The sequence below is a fragment of the Cygnus atratus genome, chromosome 3 (genome assembly GCF_013377495.2).
Source record: "Cygnus atratus isolate AKBS03 ecotype Queensland, Australia chromosome 3, CAtr_DNAZoo_HiC_assembly, whole genome shotgun sequence".
Taxonomy (NCBI): Eukaryota; Metazoa; Chordata; class Aves; order Anseriformes; family Anatidae; genus Cygnus; species Cygnus atratus.
Window position 1 is genome coordinate 33,894,305 of NC_066364.1, and position 15,709 is coordinate 33,910,013.

At 34.9% G+C, this 15,709-nt stretch overlaps 1 protein-coding gene across 1 annotated transcript in view; it reads left to right on the plus strand.

Moving 5' to 3' along the window:
- The window catches only part of MYO6 (myosin VI), a 106,576-nt gene extending 93,285 nt beyond the window's left edge, over window positions 1–13,291 (plus strand). The window contains 4 exon segments of the mRNA XM_035543169.2: window positions 2,245–2,348; window positions 2,848–2,979; window positions 7,572–7,790; window positions 9,832–13,291. Coding sequence (XP_035399062.1) covers window positions 2,245–2,348; window positions 2,848–2,979; window positions 7,572–7,790; window positions 9,832–10,031 — 655 coding nt within the window. The 3' untranslated portion in view covers window positions 10,032–13,291.
- Window positions 13,292–15,709: the final 2,418 nt, after the last annotated feature.

The window sequence follows — 15,709 nt, forward strand, 5'->3', positions numbered from 1 at the left end:
GGACTCAGTAAGGGAGAAGCAGGGTTAGATCTGAATACAATTCTACTGTAACAGTCTCATAGTTGTTTATGTTAGAATATATTTTCTGTTGAAAGAAATGGTTATAGTGCCCTCCATACCAGTGAGTAATTAGGTGTGTGGGTGCCACCTGAGGGCAAAGACAACCTTTTGACATTCATTGTCTGAAGTTTTACATCAGAATTTAAACTGTTTGAAGTTTTTAAAAATGAATCTTGTAAAATACGGCACTATGCTGTATGGTCTGAATATGGTTGGTGTTACGTGATTAATGTCTAGTCATAGTGTTGATAATTGTGAACACAGATGTTGCCTAAACTTGCTACTTGCAGAGGTATTTTAAAAACAGAAGTAAACAATGCTGTTTATAATTGTTTATAATTTATAATTATAAATGTCTGTGAATCTAGACGGCCAGATTGTACTACATATATTGACATAGTTCCAATGACAATGGCCAAGTCTTAATATGCAAAACCCACAAAACTTTGACTAAAATCAGAAGCTGTTTGTTATGGTTGAACTAGAAACGCAGTACTTCTTTCTGTATGCTTGTTTGACAATTTTTTTTTCACTATTCATATACTTGAAACTTTTGACTTGAGACCTTTTTTGTTAGTTTGTGTTTTAAGTCTGAAAATACCGTTTATGATGCATAACATTGTCAAATTGAGTGGTGAAGAGTGACTGTCAAGGATGATACTCTTCAGAGTAGCACTGTAATGGAAAAGCTAAGCCGTTCAATTGGATTAGCATTCTTAAAGATTACTACTTTAACCAGAGGTCTTACGGCCTCGTTTTGCTGCTCTAAATTTTGTAGCAAACTCTTAGAGTGGTAGGTGACGTTGCTAAATAAGGAAAATCCTCCGGATTTGTCAAATTAAAGTTCAGCAAGGTTAGACACCAGATAGCGGAAATTACATTTAGTAGCAATCCTTTAATGTCCTACCGGCGTTCTATTGATAACAAAATGTTAAAATTAGTATTTTGAATTGAATTCTCTGTTTAATGATTATTTTTTTTACTTGTCATGAATAGTGCTAAGGGTGATGAAGAGTTACTTTCCCTTAGTACTTAGTACTGGTCAAAAGGCAGAGGTAATTTTTTAGCAGACTTCTCATGTACCATAACTGGAAGCTGTGTGTTGACTCAGATTAGTAACATGAGGAAGAGTAATTAAACTGAGGCTGCAATAAACAGTAAGATTCTGTAGTTTTAATTACACTGGAAGAGATGGTGCAGTTGCTATTAAGAACATTTGGCTAAGCAGATTGTTTTTATTCTATCAAATTTAACAAATGCAATTTATTTTTATCGCTGCTTTCAGAAATGCTGTATCTATCCAGAGAAAACTGTCATAGAAAATATATTTATATTCTCTTAACTAAAAAGGAAAATATACAATATAACAACTTATTCATACTGTTAAAGAAGTTGGAGATTTTAGTAATAGTTTCTCATATGCTGTTGACTTTATTGCACACTACTTACATGATAAAAGCCTTTTGCCTTTGAAAAGAACTGTTTCTGGTTGGGTCTTTTAGTACTGGTCAGTGTGATTTTTGTTCCTTGTTATCTTCCATAATGATGACTTTTTTTCCCCTCTCCAGACTAGCTATTGCTGTTCTCAGATAGCCACTATAAAATTAATATAGAGTTAGATTGATTTCTTCTCTCAAATTAGACTTTTGTCAGAAGCATGGAATATTTTCTCTAGTGTTGAAGAAAAAGATTTTGTTCAGCTTTTAAATAGGAGAAGAAACACCTTTTCTCCCTTCAGAAATATTTTTCCCTTCTTGTCTGTTTTTCTAATGGAACTGAAAATGCGTATGGCCACTCTGTCTGTGTTCTACGTATGGACTAGTACCAAGAAAAAACTGGGGTGAGGTACACACAGATAAGTCGAGTATGTGTCTTCTTACACATAAGCACTCAATATTCATGGCAATTCCTTTTATCTCTAAGCAGCCCATCAGATTATTCATTTAGAAAGATTTTGGACTTAAAAGATACTTTCCTTTTTTTCTTAATCATGGGAGCATCTTGAAGTAATTTGTTATTTTGCCTTTGAATTCAGTCCTTCTGCTCTTCATTTTCGTTTTGTTAAGTGTGCTGCAGTGTTGATTGGAAGATCTGTTCCTCCTGTTGTAAAAATCCCTATTCCTTACCTGTCCCTTAAGAAATACATATATATTTTAATACATATTATTTTTTAAACAATTGTAGAGGTCCTCAGGTTCAAGCTACAAAAGCTGCTGCTGGTACTAAGAAGCATGATCTCAGTAAATGGAAATATGCAGAACTTCGTGACACCATCAATACATCCTGTGGTAAGTTTTGTTTTCTTATTTCAAAGAGAAAGAAGTCAAGCTCTAGTTATATGAAAAGTGTTACAGAGAGAAGAGATCAGCACCTGCTCCTTCACTCCCCTCCTGAGGAAGACATTGGGAAAGATTTTGCATTATTACATTGGGAAAGATTTTTGTTTGCACCTTAAAAACAAGCACACAGTCCCCAAAAGCATTTTTGTGTAGTTCTGTTGAATTACAATGGAGGTTCATGCAACTGTTAAAGAACAAATCAAAATACCAAATCAACAGAACATATACAAGCTTTTAGTTGTCTTTGAAAGTACTTTATTATTTTAACTCCTTCTTCAAAGAACTTCTGCTCAGTTACAAAATTTCAATTTCCTGCTGATTTAACATACTAATGTTACAACCTGATGTATGTATGTATCAATACAGAAAAACATAAATATAAATGACACATCATAAATCATCCGTCTGATTTTCTCACTCCTCCCTTCTTTTCTTATTTTTGAGACAGATATCGAACTACTAGCAGCTTGCAGAGAAGAGTTTCATAGAAGGCTAAAGGTGTATCATGCTTGGAAATCCAAGAACAAGAAACGCAATGCAGAAACAGAACAACGTGCTCCCAAATCAGTCACAGACTATGGTGAGGAGAGAGAATTTCATGTTTATAATAATTTTGATGAAAGTATTCCAGAGAAAACATTTCTAGAACAAAATTTGTTGTTATGTTGAAGGAAATTGTTTTTTCAAGAGAATTTTCATATTGAATTAAGGTAAATATTTTGGAAAGATTGGAACTGGCAAATACTTTGCAGAAAGTAGAATATGTTCACAATAGATATGCCAAATAGTTCTTCCTGAAGCTTTTTTCTTTCATACCAACTCACATTTGTTAGAAAGATAAAATGGTTCTTGATTTGGTAGTGCATTTACAGGCATTTTTATTACATGTTCAGTGCTGTGCTGGTTAAGACTAAGGAAGTTTGTTTTCTATTTATAAAGCCTTGGTTTTGCGTTTTGAGACTTCTGAGACTTTCTTTTTAAGATTGTTCATACTAGTTCTGACCTCTGTAGTTAAAATATTGCAAGAGTACTGTTAGGTGTAATTCTCCACACCGAACTATCACTAAGAGTGGAATAGAGGTTCTAAACAGTTCTCACAAATAGTCCAGAGAACTGGGTATGCTTTTTTTGGTGCTAGGAAAAACATCTGGGGTCCAGACAAAACAAAAAGCCTTAGGTGGTTTCTCTTGCCTTTACCCTTTCTTAAGATACAGATATGTAGATGCAGATGCTTTTAAAGAGAGTTAATCATTTCCTCATTTAAGTTGCCTTATATATTTCAGGTTACTTTTTCCTTTTCTGAATTCTATGAGTGATGATACTGCAATTTTTGATTATGGGATTACAAATTTTGCAGTGTCTGCTTTCATATTAGATTGTTATTCAGCTGATTTCACAGATGGGTGCTTATTGCCAAAGCAGTGCACTAATGAAAATCAGTGACTGGCATTTAAATTCAATGAGAAGGTGTAGGAGTTACCGTGTTACCACTGCCAAACCTGAAAATGAGGTGCCCAGTTTCTGGAGGTATGTAGATTTGGTGGTAGTGGTGGTTTTGTTTGTTTTGTTTTTAAGTCCAGTGTACATCTGCTATAACAAGAGTCTACGAGATGAACAGAATCACAGCAAACTGATACAATAAATCAGACTTCTCTTCCTGTCCTCTGGTCCTGGCTGCAATGGGAAGAGGCAGAGGAAAGGGCAGATGGGGACAGAATGTTTCCACCAACGTCCCATTAGCTTGGGTTTAGGGCACAGTCCTTGGACATTAGAAAAGTAGATCCCAAGTGCCCTACTTTTTCTCAGTGTCAGTTGTTATACAAAGGTGTCTTCTTTCTGTTGATTCATTTACTGAGTTAGGCGTTGCTTGAGCATTACCTGAGAATTTGAGCTTTTCAGGAATCTTTCATTCAGATATATGGGCGGGGGAGATCTGGACTCCTGGAAAAAAACTCATAAAAGACTGGGGTCTTGTGGCCATGTCTTGTGATGTTGCTTTCGGTGCTTACGAAAGCTTATGAATAAAACAGCGTGAAAAGGCATTTCAAGCATTTCTGCAAAGTAGTAAGTTGTTTTGAATTAGAGCTCGCAAATTTTGTTTGGAGCTAAATAGCTAAAATAAATATTCATGTATTTTATTGTTGATGGGAAATACTAAAGAGCAGAAAATCTTTGGATTTCTGCAAGTAAAGCTTAGAATATTCATATTCTCATCACATTTAGCTAAAATGAGAAATTTGCAGCATTCTCTTCAGTATTTTTGAGTGCTTTTTTTTCTTTTAACTTGAAATATGGCTTCATATTTCTGAAGAGAATTTAGAATATAGTTCATAAGAAAGTCACTGAAACTTCAGATATTCTTGATAATGTCAGAACTAATTCTTTTTATTGCAAATAATTATGCTATATGAGCATTTCACATCTATGTACTGTAATTATCCAAGAAGGTAGTGGGAAGGAACTCTGATCTCTTAGATACGTAAGCTAAAAGTCTTCTAGGTGTCAGTGGATATGTGCTTCAAATGATGATGTTTTCTCTTTCCATCTTTTCACTTATGTCATATAATTTTAGAGTTATCCTTTGATTAAAGTCATACATGCAGTACAGGATTTAAACAGGTTTGTGTGCTATTATTAGACTAGGCAGTTTTGATATTAACAGAGGTCTGGGAATTAAAGATTTTTGTGATAACAAATACGAAAAATTAAAAGTACCACAATAATTATGAAGACACTTGTTTCAGTCTGTACTTAGCATGTGTACAATTGAGGTTTCGAAACAGGTATTGCAAAGTAATCAGTTTCAAAATCAAATCCAGAGAAAACTAGAAGCAATTGGGAATCTGTAAAAGTTGAGGAAAGGAGACATTTTATTTATGTCAGTGAGCAGGAAATGAATAGAAATAATTAGCTCAACACCTATGTCTCTCTTTCTAACTAGAATTTCTATGTCTGTCATCAGCATTGGTGAAAAACAAGGTAAAGAAATTGTAACTTAAAAAAAGATCAGCACTTTTATTCTTTGTTCAATATGTAATATTTGTTTACAGATTTTGCACCATTTTTGAACAACTCAAGTAAGTGGGGAGACGGTTATTTAAGCTAACTTTGAAGATTAGGAACACTCAGGAGCTCTGTACTAATTTTATTTAATCCACTGTTTTGCTACACATGTACATAGAATTTAATGTTCAAATAAAATACTATTTTACTATTTTGCAATTATATTCAAGCAAAGGTTATTATATGTCACTCTGCTAATTTATTAATGTACATTACTGTTTATTTTCATGAGCTCCTTCCCCTTTGAGCCATCATGGGAAGGGTGAATAAAATAATTTTTTGATGTAGATTATTTGAAGGGGTAATCTCCCTCCCCCTCCAAAATTGTATTTCTTCTAAATACCGTGCTTTAATGTCAGTATGTGTTTTTTTTTGTTGTTGTTGTAGCAAAACTGTGGAATCAACTTAAATTAACAGCTCTTTTCCTAGCACACAAACTAACATTCAGGTGGTGGTTTCTTTTGAGTAAACAGCAACTTTCAGTAGTGTTGAAAATCAGATGCTGTATTGGCTGCTTAGCATTCCCATCCTCTAGATTTCCTCTTGGATTTAGGTATGCATAGGCTTAGAAATAAGTCTTAGCAGCTGCCATTCCAGTACAAAAAGTGTTTGACAATACTAAAGCATTGATTGGCTCTGACAGATGCTCAGACAATTTGCAGATCACAGAAGTAATGTCCTGTGAACTCTAGGCTATATTTTAGTATGAAACACATGCTTTATCAGATCTGATGTATAAATGTAGTGTTCGTCTATTAAAACCTGTTATGTTTTTGTTGTTTTTGTGAATGTGGACATGGGACAAAAAAGTTGGAGACATGATCTATAAAATACATTTTTTTTCAAGATCCCACTCTTCACATTTAAAATACTATTTTTGCTTGAATATGAGTAGAACTAGTTTCAGGGTACATTTGTAGTCCATTAGTCTTGTTCATAACTGTAAAAATAAATTATTAGAAGTGATTGTCATTTTTCATCTATTAAATCTTAGCTCAACAATTAGGTTTGTTTCTTTATGGACAATGCACAAAAAAGGAACTCACTTTTAATTATTCCCTTTATGCTAAAGCACCAAACTCGTAATACTGATGTTCTTTTTTAGAGATGGTATAGGTTGACATTCAGAATTTCTTAAACAGCTTACTCATTATAAAACACTAAAACAAGATCAATAACTTTTAGTAGGAGACAGTTATTAAAAGAAGGGATCTTGTTTGTAAGAGCATTTACTATTTAAAACTGATTATAATACTGTATATATAACAGTAAGAAAGTTGATGAGTTGATGAGAGTATTTGTCTTTATTCAAAAGAAGGTGCTTCTCCAAAGTCTGAAATAAACGTGTGGGACTCCAAGGGAGTCAAAATATGCATGTGAGAAGTGATCATCAAAAATATTTATATGAAACTTTTAAGAGGTTTCATATAACTCTGTCTCCTGGAGAAGTTTGGTCTATTGACTTCAATGGTCCGATATAAATACTTTGAAAAAGAAAGTATACAGAAAGTAGTTCTAATGCTGGAGTTTAGTGCGCAACTATTTAGGCAGACAGTTATTTTTGAAGGCTGTTTTGTGGTAAGCAGTTCTTTGTCAACATTTTTATTAACACATTAGTGATTTCTAACAGTATTGCATATCCTTGTTTGTCAAAAGAAAAATCTCTGTGTGGTGCTTTGTATTACTGTAACTGAAAATGCTGCTTTGCACAGTGACCTTGTTTTACAAAGAGACTAAACTGGAACAGTTACTGATTAATATTTCTGGTTGGTAAGAAATTTTATATAGAAAGTTATACTTAAAATACTAATTTAAAGCAAATTGTGATATTTTACTTGCTTCTGTCTAAACTTACTTTAGGAAGGCCATTGACAATTGATGAATTATATATATGCACAATAGTTAACGTGAAACTTTTCTCACCAGTGTTGTAGCTGTACTAATTAGAAGAACACACATTATATGAGATGGCAATAGATTCGGGCTTGATGAGCCTTGTATTTAGAGTCTCCCAGTTGTGTTTTTTTGTTGTTGTTTTTAGTTTGGTGATCAATCAAGCAAATTATAATATGCATTTTTTGTTTGTTTGTTTGTTTTGCTGTATAATAGCTCAACAGAACCTGACAACTCAGCTACAAGCCAGGCAGCAGGAGATACAAATAAACAGACAACAGCGTTACTTCCGCATTCCCTTCATTCGTCCCATGGACCAATACAAAGACCCCCAGAACAAGAAGAAGGGTTGGTGGTATGCACATTTTGATGGGCCATGGATTGCTCGACAAATGGAACTTCATCCTGACAAGGCACCCATTCTCCTTGTAGCTGGTTGGTATTGAAAGCAGAATTCGGATGTTAGGAGGGTTCAGAGCCCATGAATTCCCTTTAGAAAGGAAGCTGATGATGCAAATTGTGCAATTTGTATCCTCTTCTTTCATCGGCAGTTCACGTCTAGGCAGAATGTGAGGATTTGGAGCTGCTGTTGATGCTGTCCAAATGTCATGAAACGTCATTTGGAGGTGCAACTGGTCACATGTTTTACTTTTGCATTTAGTCTAGGAAGTCATGGACAGAGATTCTTATTTGGGAATCCACGTGTAAATACGGTTTTATTATTAACTATTTTCAGATTATTAGCAGAACTGGAGACAGCATCAAAACATGGTCAGATCTTAACTGAGAAACTTAAACTCACCATTGGACTGGTTTTTAGTTAACTTTGAAAAATTACAGCAGTTAGTATCAAAACAATTTGTGCATGTGATGATCTGCCTTTCTGTAGTACAGTGCCAGTAGCTAACTGGTGCTTTTACAATATTTATGCTGCCTAATATGGAAGAATGACTTTTAAATCTTAAATGTTTTAAATAAAAACTACTTGTGGCAAGGAATAGGTAAAGATTTATCTGCTAATGAAATGTATCATAGAATGGTTGGGGTTGGAAGGGATCTTATGACCATCCAGTTCCAGCCCCCCTGCCATGGGCAGGGTTACCTCCCACCAGACCAGGCTGCTCAAAGCCCCATCCAGCCTGGCCTTGAACACCTCCAGGGATGGGGCATCCACAGCTTCTCTGGGCAACCTGTGCCAGTGCCTCACCGCTCTCATATTGAAGCATTTCTTCTGAATATCTAATTTAAATCTGCCCTCTTTTAGTTTAAGCCCATTCCCCCTTGTCCTATCCCTACACTCCCTGACAAAGAGTCCCTCCCCATCTTTCCTGTAGGCCCCCTAAGTATTGGAAGGCCTCCCTAGAGCCTTCTCTTAAGGTCTCCCTAGAGCCTTCTCTTCTTCAGACTGAACAACCCCAACTTTCTCAGCCTGTCTTCATAGGAGAGGTGTTCCAGCCCTCTGATCATCCTTGTGGCCCTTCTGAGGGCTCGCTCCAGTACATCCATGTCTTTCTTATGGCCCCAGGGCTGAATGGAGCACTCCAGGTGAGGTCTCCTGAGAGCAGAGTAGAGGGGGAGAACCACCTCCTTCGGCCTGCTGGTCTCACTTCTGTTGATGCAGCTCAGGATATGGTTGGCGTTCTAGTATCCTCCTTTTCTGGTGGATAATGAAAAGGGGAAGAAGTACTGGGGAAATGCACTGTTTATAGTTCAGTGTTTTGAGTTTTTGTCTTTAATTTGAGAACTGATGAGAAGGCTGTAATACATTTGTATAGCTTCACAGAGTGATGCTTTACTAGCAACCAAAGTTCCTTAGTTTTCTAATTACTTTTAATAGAATTAATTATACTAGCTTCTGTTTGTTCAGTGTCTAAGCCCCTAGCTAAAAGTAGCATAGTTGTTGTGAATAACGCATTCAATAGATCACCTGTTAAAAGTTAAGATTGAAATACAGTGAGAGAACTGCGCTCTTCGTTTCACTGGATTCCATGTGGGCAATACAGTTTGGTAAACATCAGTTTGTTTAGCATGGGAGGCTGACAGATTAGGTGTACTGGTGATTTGATCAAAAGTCTCAAGTTCTTAGTCACGTTGCTACGTCTGAAAAAATATAACAGTGGTTGACTGTAAAACCGTATATATGTCTAAAATAGATTCAGTGGTGGATTTCAGGAGAATATATTGAGATGCTGATCTTTCTGGCACCTTCCCTTTTGTTCCTTCTTGCTTGCTTTGTAACACTTTTTAATTTTTTGTCTGTTTCAGCATCTGATACTAGTTTATTCTGATACTGCTTTTCTACCCTGTGCATAGAAATCCTTCTGAAGACTTCTTCCCTCATAAGCTCTGAAGTCTATCAACAAGCCAGAGCTTGAGAGAGGAAATCTAATTAACAAAGATCTAATCTTTGCTAATGGAACCTTTGAATGATGTAAAAGCTTTACAAAGGTTTTTCTTTTTCCCTGTATGATTTCAGGTAAGGATGATATGGATATGTGCGAGCTTAATCTTGAAGAGACTGGCTTAACTCGAAAGCGAGGTGCTGAAATTTTGCCGAGACAGTTTGAAGAAATTTGGGAGCGCTGTGGAGGTATCCAGTATCTTCAAAATGCAATTGCAAGCAGACAAGCTCGTCCTACGTATGCTACAGCTATGCTGCAGAACCTATTGAAATAAGTGGTCATTTTGCACAGTGGTATTTGAGATGAGAACCCTTGCCCGTGATACAAAGGGAAGAGTTCCTCTATGCAGCAGAGGACGTAAACATTCTATAATCATATTAGAGATGTTTAATATAAAGTGAACAGATTTTATTAATCATGTGGTTTGTTAATTTGTAATGTATGATGTTTAATTTGGGTAGAGAGCCTTACTAGGTATGAGGACCCTGAAGAATTTTCAGTCAGTGTAGTTTGTTGCATTTTGTTTATACATTGCATTTTCTTTAACAGTTTCTGTTACTACTCTTAACACTTTTAAGTAATCTATCTGTACTTGAGTACATAGTACAAAGAACTGCATTGCAACCACCTTTTGATAAAATCTCTTCTTCAAAACACTAAATAGTTGGTTTTAAGTGGTGGGTTACTAAAGAGGATATGCTGTATCTCATAACTGGAATTGTGAGGCCTTAGCTTTGACTTCTGTTCCGGAGAAGTTGGAGTATTCTTTTATATAATCTGAGACATTTTATGTCCTGATTTGAAAACTGGTTAGTGTCTGTATTTACTGACTTCTGCTGAAACTGATGGGAAATCCTCCTACACTTGAGACTCATAAATTCCTACTTAATGCACTCTCTGTCTTGGTTTAAGAGAAATTTTTTTTGTATGTTCTGAGAAGAGCATTCGTATATGTCAATATTCTGTAATATTGTACACAAAGAATGTGCTGCTCCATAGGGCTTATACCACTTCTCTGTTTCTTTTCCCTTTCTTTCTTTCTTACTTTCTTTTTTTTAAAGTACAAGTCTCCTTTAGATTTTTATTTTTCTGACCAAATTTGTATTAGGAAATTTGTCCATTGGACAATTCACTTAGCCATGTAGTGTAATTTAAATATCGTATGCAAAATTGTCCAAGATTTATATCTGGAGGCATATAAGATTAAGGATAGCATAAGGGAAATATGTTCAGCTTTTGGGTGGTGATATAACTTAATTAAACATTGAGACCTGATCCTCAGATGTCCTGTATATTTTAACTGTAATGAGATGCACAAGGTCTGTACCTTTTGTTAGACTGTATAAAAATTTGGTCCAATAACATAATGCATCATTTAAATGCCATGTGCTGCTGAATTTAGCTACAATTTTTAGTATTCTGGAATATTGTAGTGATTCAGGCACTAATCTTATCTTAATCTCCTCTGTCAAGTGTCCTAGCTTGTAACAACAGTTCCTTAATCAAGCAATGAGAGATTTTGTGGATAGGAATTATTAATTTCCTACAGTTTTAAGGTGCGTCTTATTCACTTACGTGATTGTTTCAGCATGCTGGCCATTATTTCAACAAATTAAACTTGATTATGTATTTTATCTCTCTGTTAGGAATTGGAAATGCAAGTAACTTGTTGTCCAATTACTTATTCAACCTGGTTTAAAAATGAGGGCTTGATGTATAAATTGGCAAAGATTGCTCACACTGTAAAATTATTTCCTTTCATTTTACTATGTTTGAAACTTTTTGGAAAAGTTAAACATTTTAGTTTTTAAATACATAAATATATTTAATAATTTCTAAGAGGTACAGTTTGTACACAGAGAACTCACGATGCGTACATCCTTTCTGACCATAGAATGTGCTTACATGCCTTTGTCTAAATGCACTCCTTACTGGAATACATGTAAAGATATTTGAGTAGTACGTTAACTCTGTATTAATTAGCTACATCAGGGAATCTGAGCTTCCCCTGCATACCCACTCTGCTTTTTGGTCTTGTGATTGCAAACTGGAAAACAGATTTTCATTTTACCCAAAAAAACCCTCTTCACCAGACAGTAATTTTTGCCTGGAAGATGAAAGAAATGCATTATACTGCTGGCTAGCAAGCTGTGTGCAGACCTATACAATGTTCCACAAGTGTAAAGGTTCTGTTATGAAATTTAGGTTACTGGTTTAATGTGTCAATGGATTGGAATGAAGGTTTCAGAAATCCCGGTCTCTGGAAATTTAGCACTGCAAAAAGCTTTGGCCATTTATGTGATACAAGGAAAAGAAAATCACTGAACTGATGGTGAGAAGCCCTACTCTATATTTATTACTGCCTGGATTTAAATTCTTGACTTACCGTGTTCGGTCTCAGTTTATATATATAAAGCAGATCTTATGAGACTGAACACTAAGCAAAGAACCTCATACTTTAGTGTGTTTGTGTACATGTGTATGTATATACATATATATATACTTAAGTATGTATGTGTGTATATATGTATGTAAACATAACTGTGGGGAACTTAAAATAAATAAAATCAATAATGTAATTTTTCCAGTTTGTTCCTTTCATTATGCCAGTGTTTCCTTGATGCAGGCTGTTTTGAGACAGTAAGTTAGCTACAGAGTGGTATCAGAAGGAAACTTTATTTTTCTGATTGGGTTCTGTGGGAATTCTTGTTAGCTAAATAACAAGTATTAGCTGGGAGGGAAATTAAAATGTGAAATAGTGGAAGAGGAACTGGTGGCTGGATGTTTTCAATTGACATGTTCCCACTTCTCTGCATTGCTCCAGCAGTATGCCTGAGGCAACCAGAAGATACATTCCAAAAATCAGGGTATTTTAGTTTGCACAGTAGCATACCTTTTTTCTTCTATATCAAAACCATCTGATTTTAGTTTTGCTGATCTTTTTGTGCAACAAAAGTAATTTTTTTGGTTCACTTCAGAACTAATTTTTTTTTACGTGAGGCAATATTCATCTGCTTTTACAGATTTTCTCCATTGTCTTGTCTACTGTGTCAGTGATACTGCTGGTTGATTTGGAATCAATCTCTGATCTCAGGGATTGTGGTATTATCTTAATGCCCTTCTGATCTACAATTACACAGAAAAAAATTGTTTTTGAAGCAAAATGGTGAGCTAAACTCTTTGTCTTAGTTCTGTGTGTTTGTTTTTTGTAAACATTTCTTACTGCCTCTCAGTGTAGTTGTCCATTGTAGAGATCTTCTCCATGAAACACTCCAGAAATAAAAAGAGAGAAAGAGAATCACTATGCTAGGCTACATTCCCGACTAGCTGACCAGTAATAGGAATTTTCTAGAGAATGCTACTCAAGGTTCATAAGGTCTTTCACCCACTGATGAGACCTGTTTCCTTTTTGTATTAGAAGCCTGTTTTTGTTTGTTTGTTTTTTTCCCAAAAATATTTTTAAAGTATTTAAATGACCTTCTAATACTGTACTGAAAATTTAAATAAATAAATACATTCCATGTTGAAATCTCAGTTGCATCTCTCATACTGTTTTGTCTTTAAAAATTTAAAGTATAAGGTAAGGGTAAGTTAAGGTATGAGAAGGATTCAGTGCTAGAACTGCCTGCTGCCTTTTTATCAGATGTATGTGGTGCTTAAAGCTACTCTAGAAAAGGTTTTGTCTTTACTCTTTGAGTGTTCCTCTAAAATAACATTCTGATATTAAGAACTTCTGATGTTGTTACCATTGTCTCAATTCTGATGATTTTTTAAAACATATTTTCTTCCTTGTATTGCTATTTATTTAAACCTTTGTTACTATCACTTTACCGTGAGAGTTTTACTGTAACCAATGCATTTATTGTTTGCTGTGCTGTTTACTGTTTGCATCTCCTTCATTGTAGATCATAACAATCAGTGACTAATGAAACCACTTAATATTTTGAGTTTATATGCTGCAAGAAAAGCTTTGTTTGAACAGGTTGTTGCTTTGGGGGTTAAAAAGAAAAAGTTATCAAACTGTTTCAAGGGCCAAATTAGAGTACTATTTTTCAATTTAAGACAATTGAAGTAATTCAGACTTTGTTAGGTATAATTTTGTCTCAATTTCTGTGTGGTTTTCATTTTCAGCTACTGTTGGAACTGCAGTTAAACATCACCTTTAAGATAATGTGCTACATTGTAGTGTGAGATTAAATAATAATTCAATTCCCTGTGAAATTTTCAAGTAATAGTTTTATTATATTTTATTGAAATACAAAAGGCTTACATCCAGCAAATATATTTGGTAATTAATAATTGGGAGAAATAAATACAGTCATGAATAATCATTTTTAAAGTACACAATTTAAAATTACTTATTTTTTAACCTAATGATAATGGATACAAATGCAAATACACTAAACACATACAAAAATACATTTGTAATGGAAAAAAAAAAAGAATGCTTTCAGCATTCTTAATTCATCTTAACTTACATGAGCAATTGTAAAAAGCTAATGCTGTTGACAGGGATGATATCCAGTGCCCTGCAAGCACTATTTTTAAAGTGAAGTTTTATTCTGAAGTCTTACTGTATAAAACAGTATCTTAGTGTTTTGTTTTAAAGTACTTTCTAGTTAAATAGACTAATTAAAAATATGGTTTCAGCTGTAGAAACTTAAACTTGTGTCCTTGGTACATCGCCTTCATTTGTACACAATCATCAGTTTTGTTGTTTTTTTTTTCAAGGAGACCTGTTTGTGCAGTTAATTGTTTAGAGTAACTGAGTTTATAAATGGCTACTGTTGAGGGGTATATAATAATGTAAACTAAAGTTCAGTCTTTGCTGTGGTAATCATGTGGTACTAACAGTTAAAAAGAGTTATAACTACAATCAGCCACTATCCTGAATATGTGAAAGTTTCACATCTGAATGAGGAGCTGTCATCCAGTATAGTCATGAACTTTGTAGAAGCTCACTTTGAGCTGTAAATACAACTTCTGGTATGTGCCAAGCAGCAAACAGTGCCTAAATGTTATACAACACTGGCATGGTGCGTATATAAACATATATATATAAACATATATATATATATATGTATTCAAGAAAAAGATGTTCAAGGTAAAGTAATGCTCATATTTGAATCAGGATTGTGGATCCATAGGGCATAAATTGCCAAGCCTAAAAGTAATTAATGACCACCCATTGTCTGCCCGGATTTCTTCTAGAAAAACTAATAGTAACCTTTCAAAATTATACACTGAATTTAAAGTATGTTTGTGCATGGCTTAGTAATCTACTTGCTCCTAGGAAGGTAGTTGTGAATGTAAATCTCATGTTCTTAAAGGATGAAGAAAACTGCAAATATTCTTTCTCTTCAAAAATTTTGAAGGAGAAGACAGTTTGAGGAGAAGTTTGAGGAGAAGACAGTTTAACTCTGTCGGAGGTGTTCAGCAACCACTTGGACGTGGTCCTGAGAAACCTGCTCCGGGTGGCCCTGCTTGAGCAGGGGTTGGAGCAGATGGCCTCCGGAGGGCCCTGCCAACTCAAACCATTGTGATTCTATCACCAGGAATTAAGCAGTGAAGTGTGTATGTACATATGTATATACATCATGCTTTTATTAACAGAAAAACAGGAATCTGATTTTCAGGGAAGCCATTAAAAAATAATTTCAACTTCTATGTGATTTGCAGTGTGAGCATAGTAAGGAGAGAATGGAGAAGTTCCCAAACACTTTAAATGTAGCCTGTGGGAAGAGGTAAGACCCTTACTAATGACAGCTCGTAAAATTCCATGTTTGCTGCTTACTCTGCTCTAGTGTAGGTAAGAAAAGTTAATAAAATGGTGTAGGTCTGCTTGAAAGTTTCATCTGCATTTTTACAAGAGTGGTTGTACAGTATTAGTTAATACAGTATAGCAAAAAATGCCACTTTTGAGCAAAATCCATTTCTAGCACAAGAATGTGA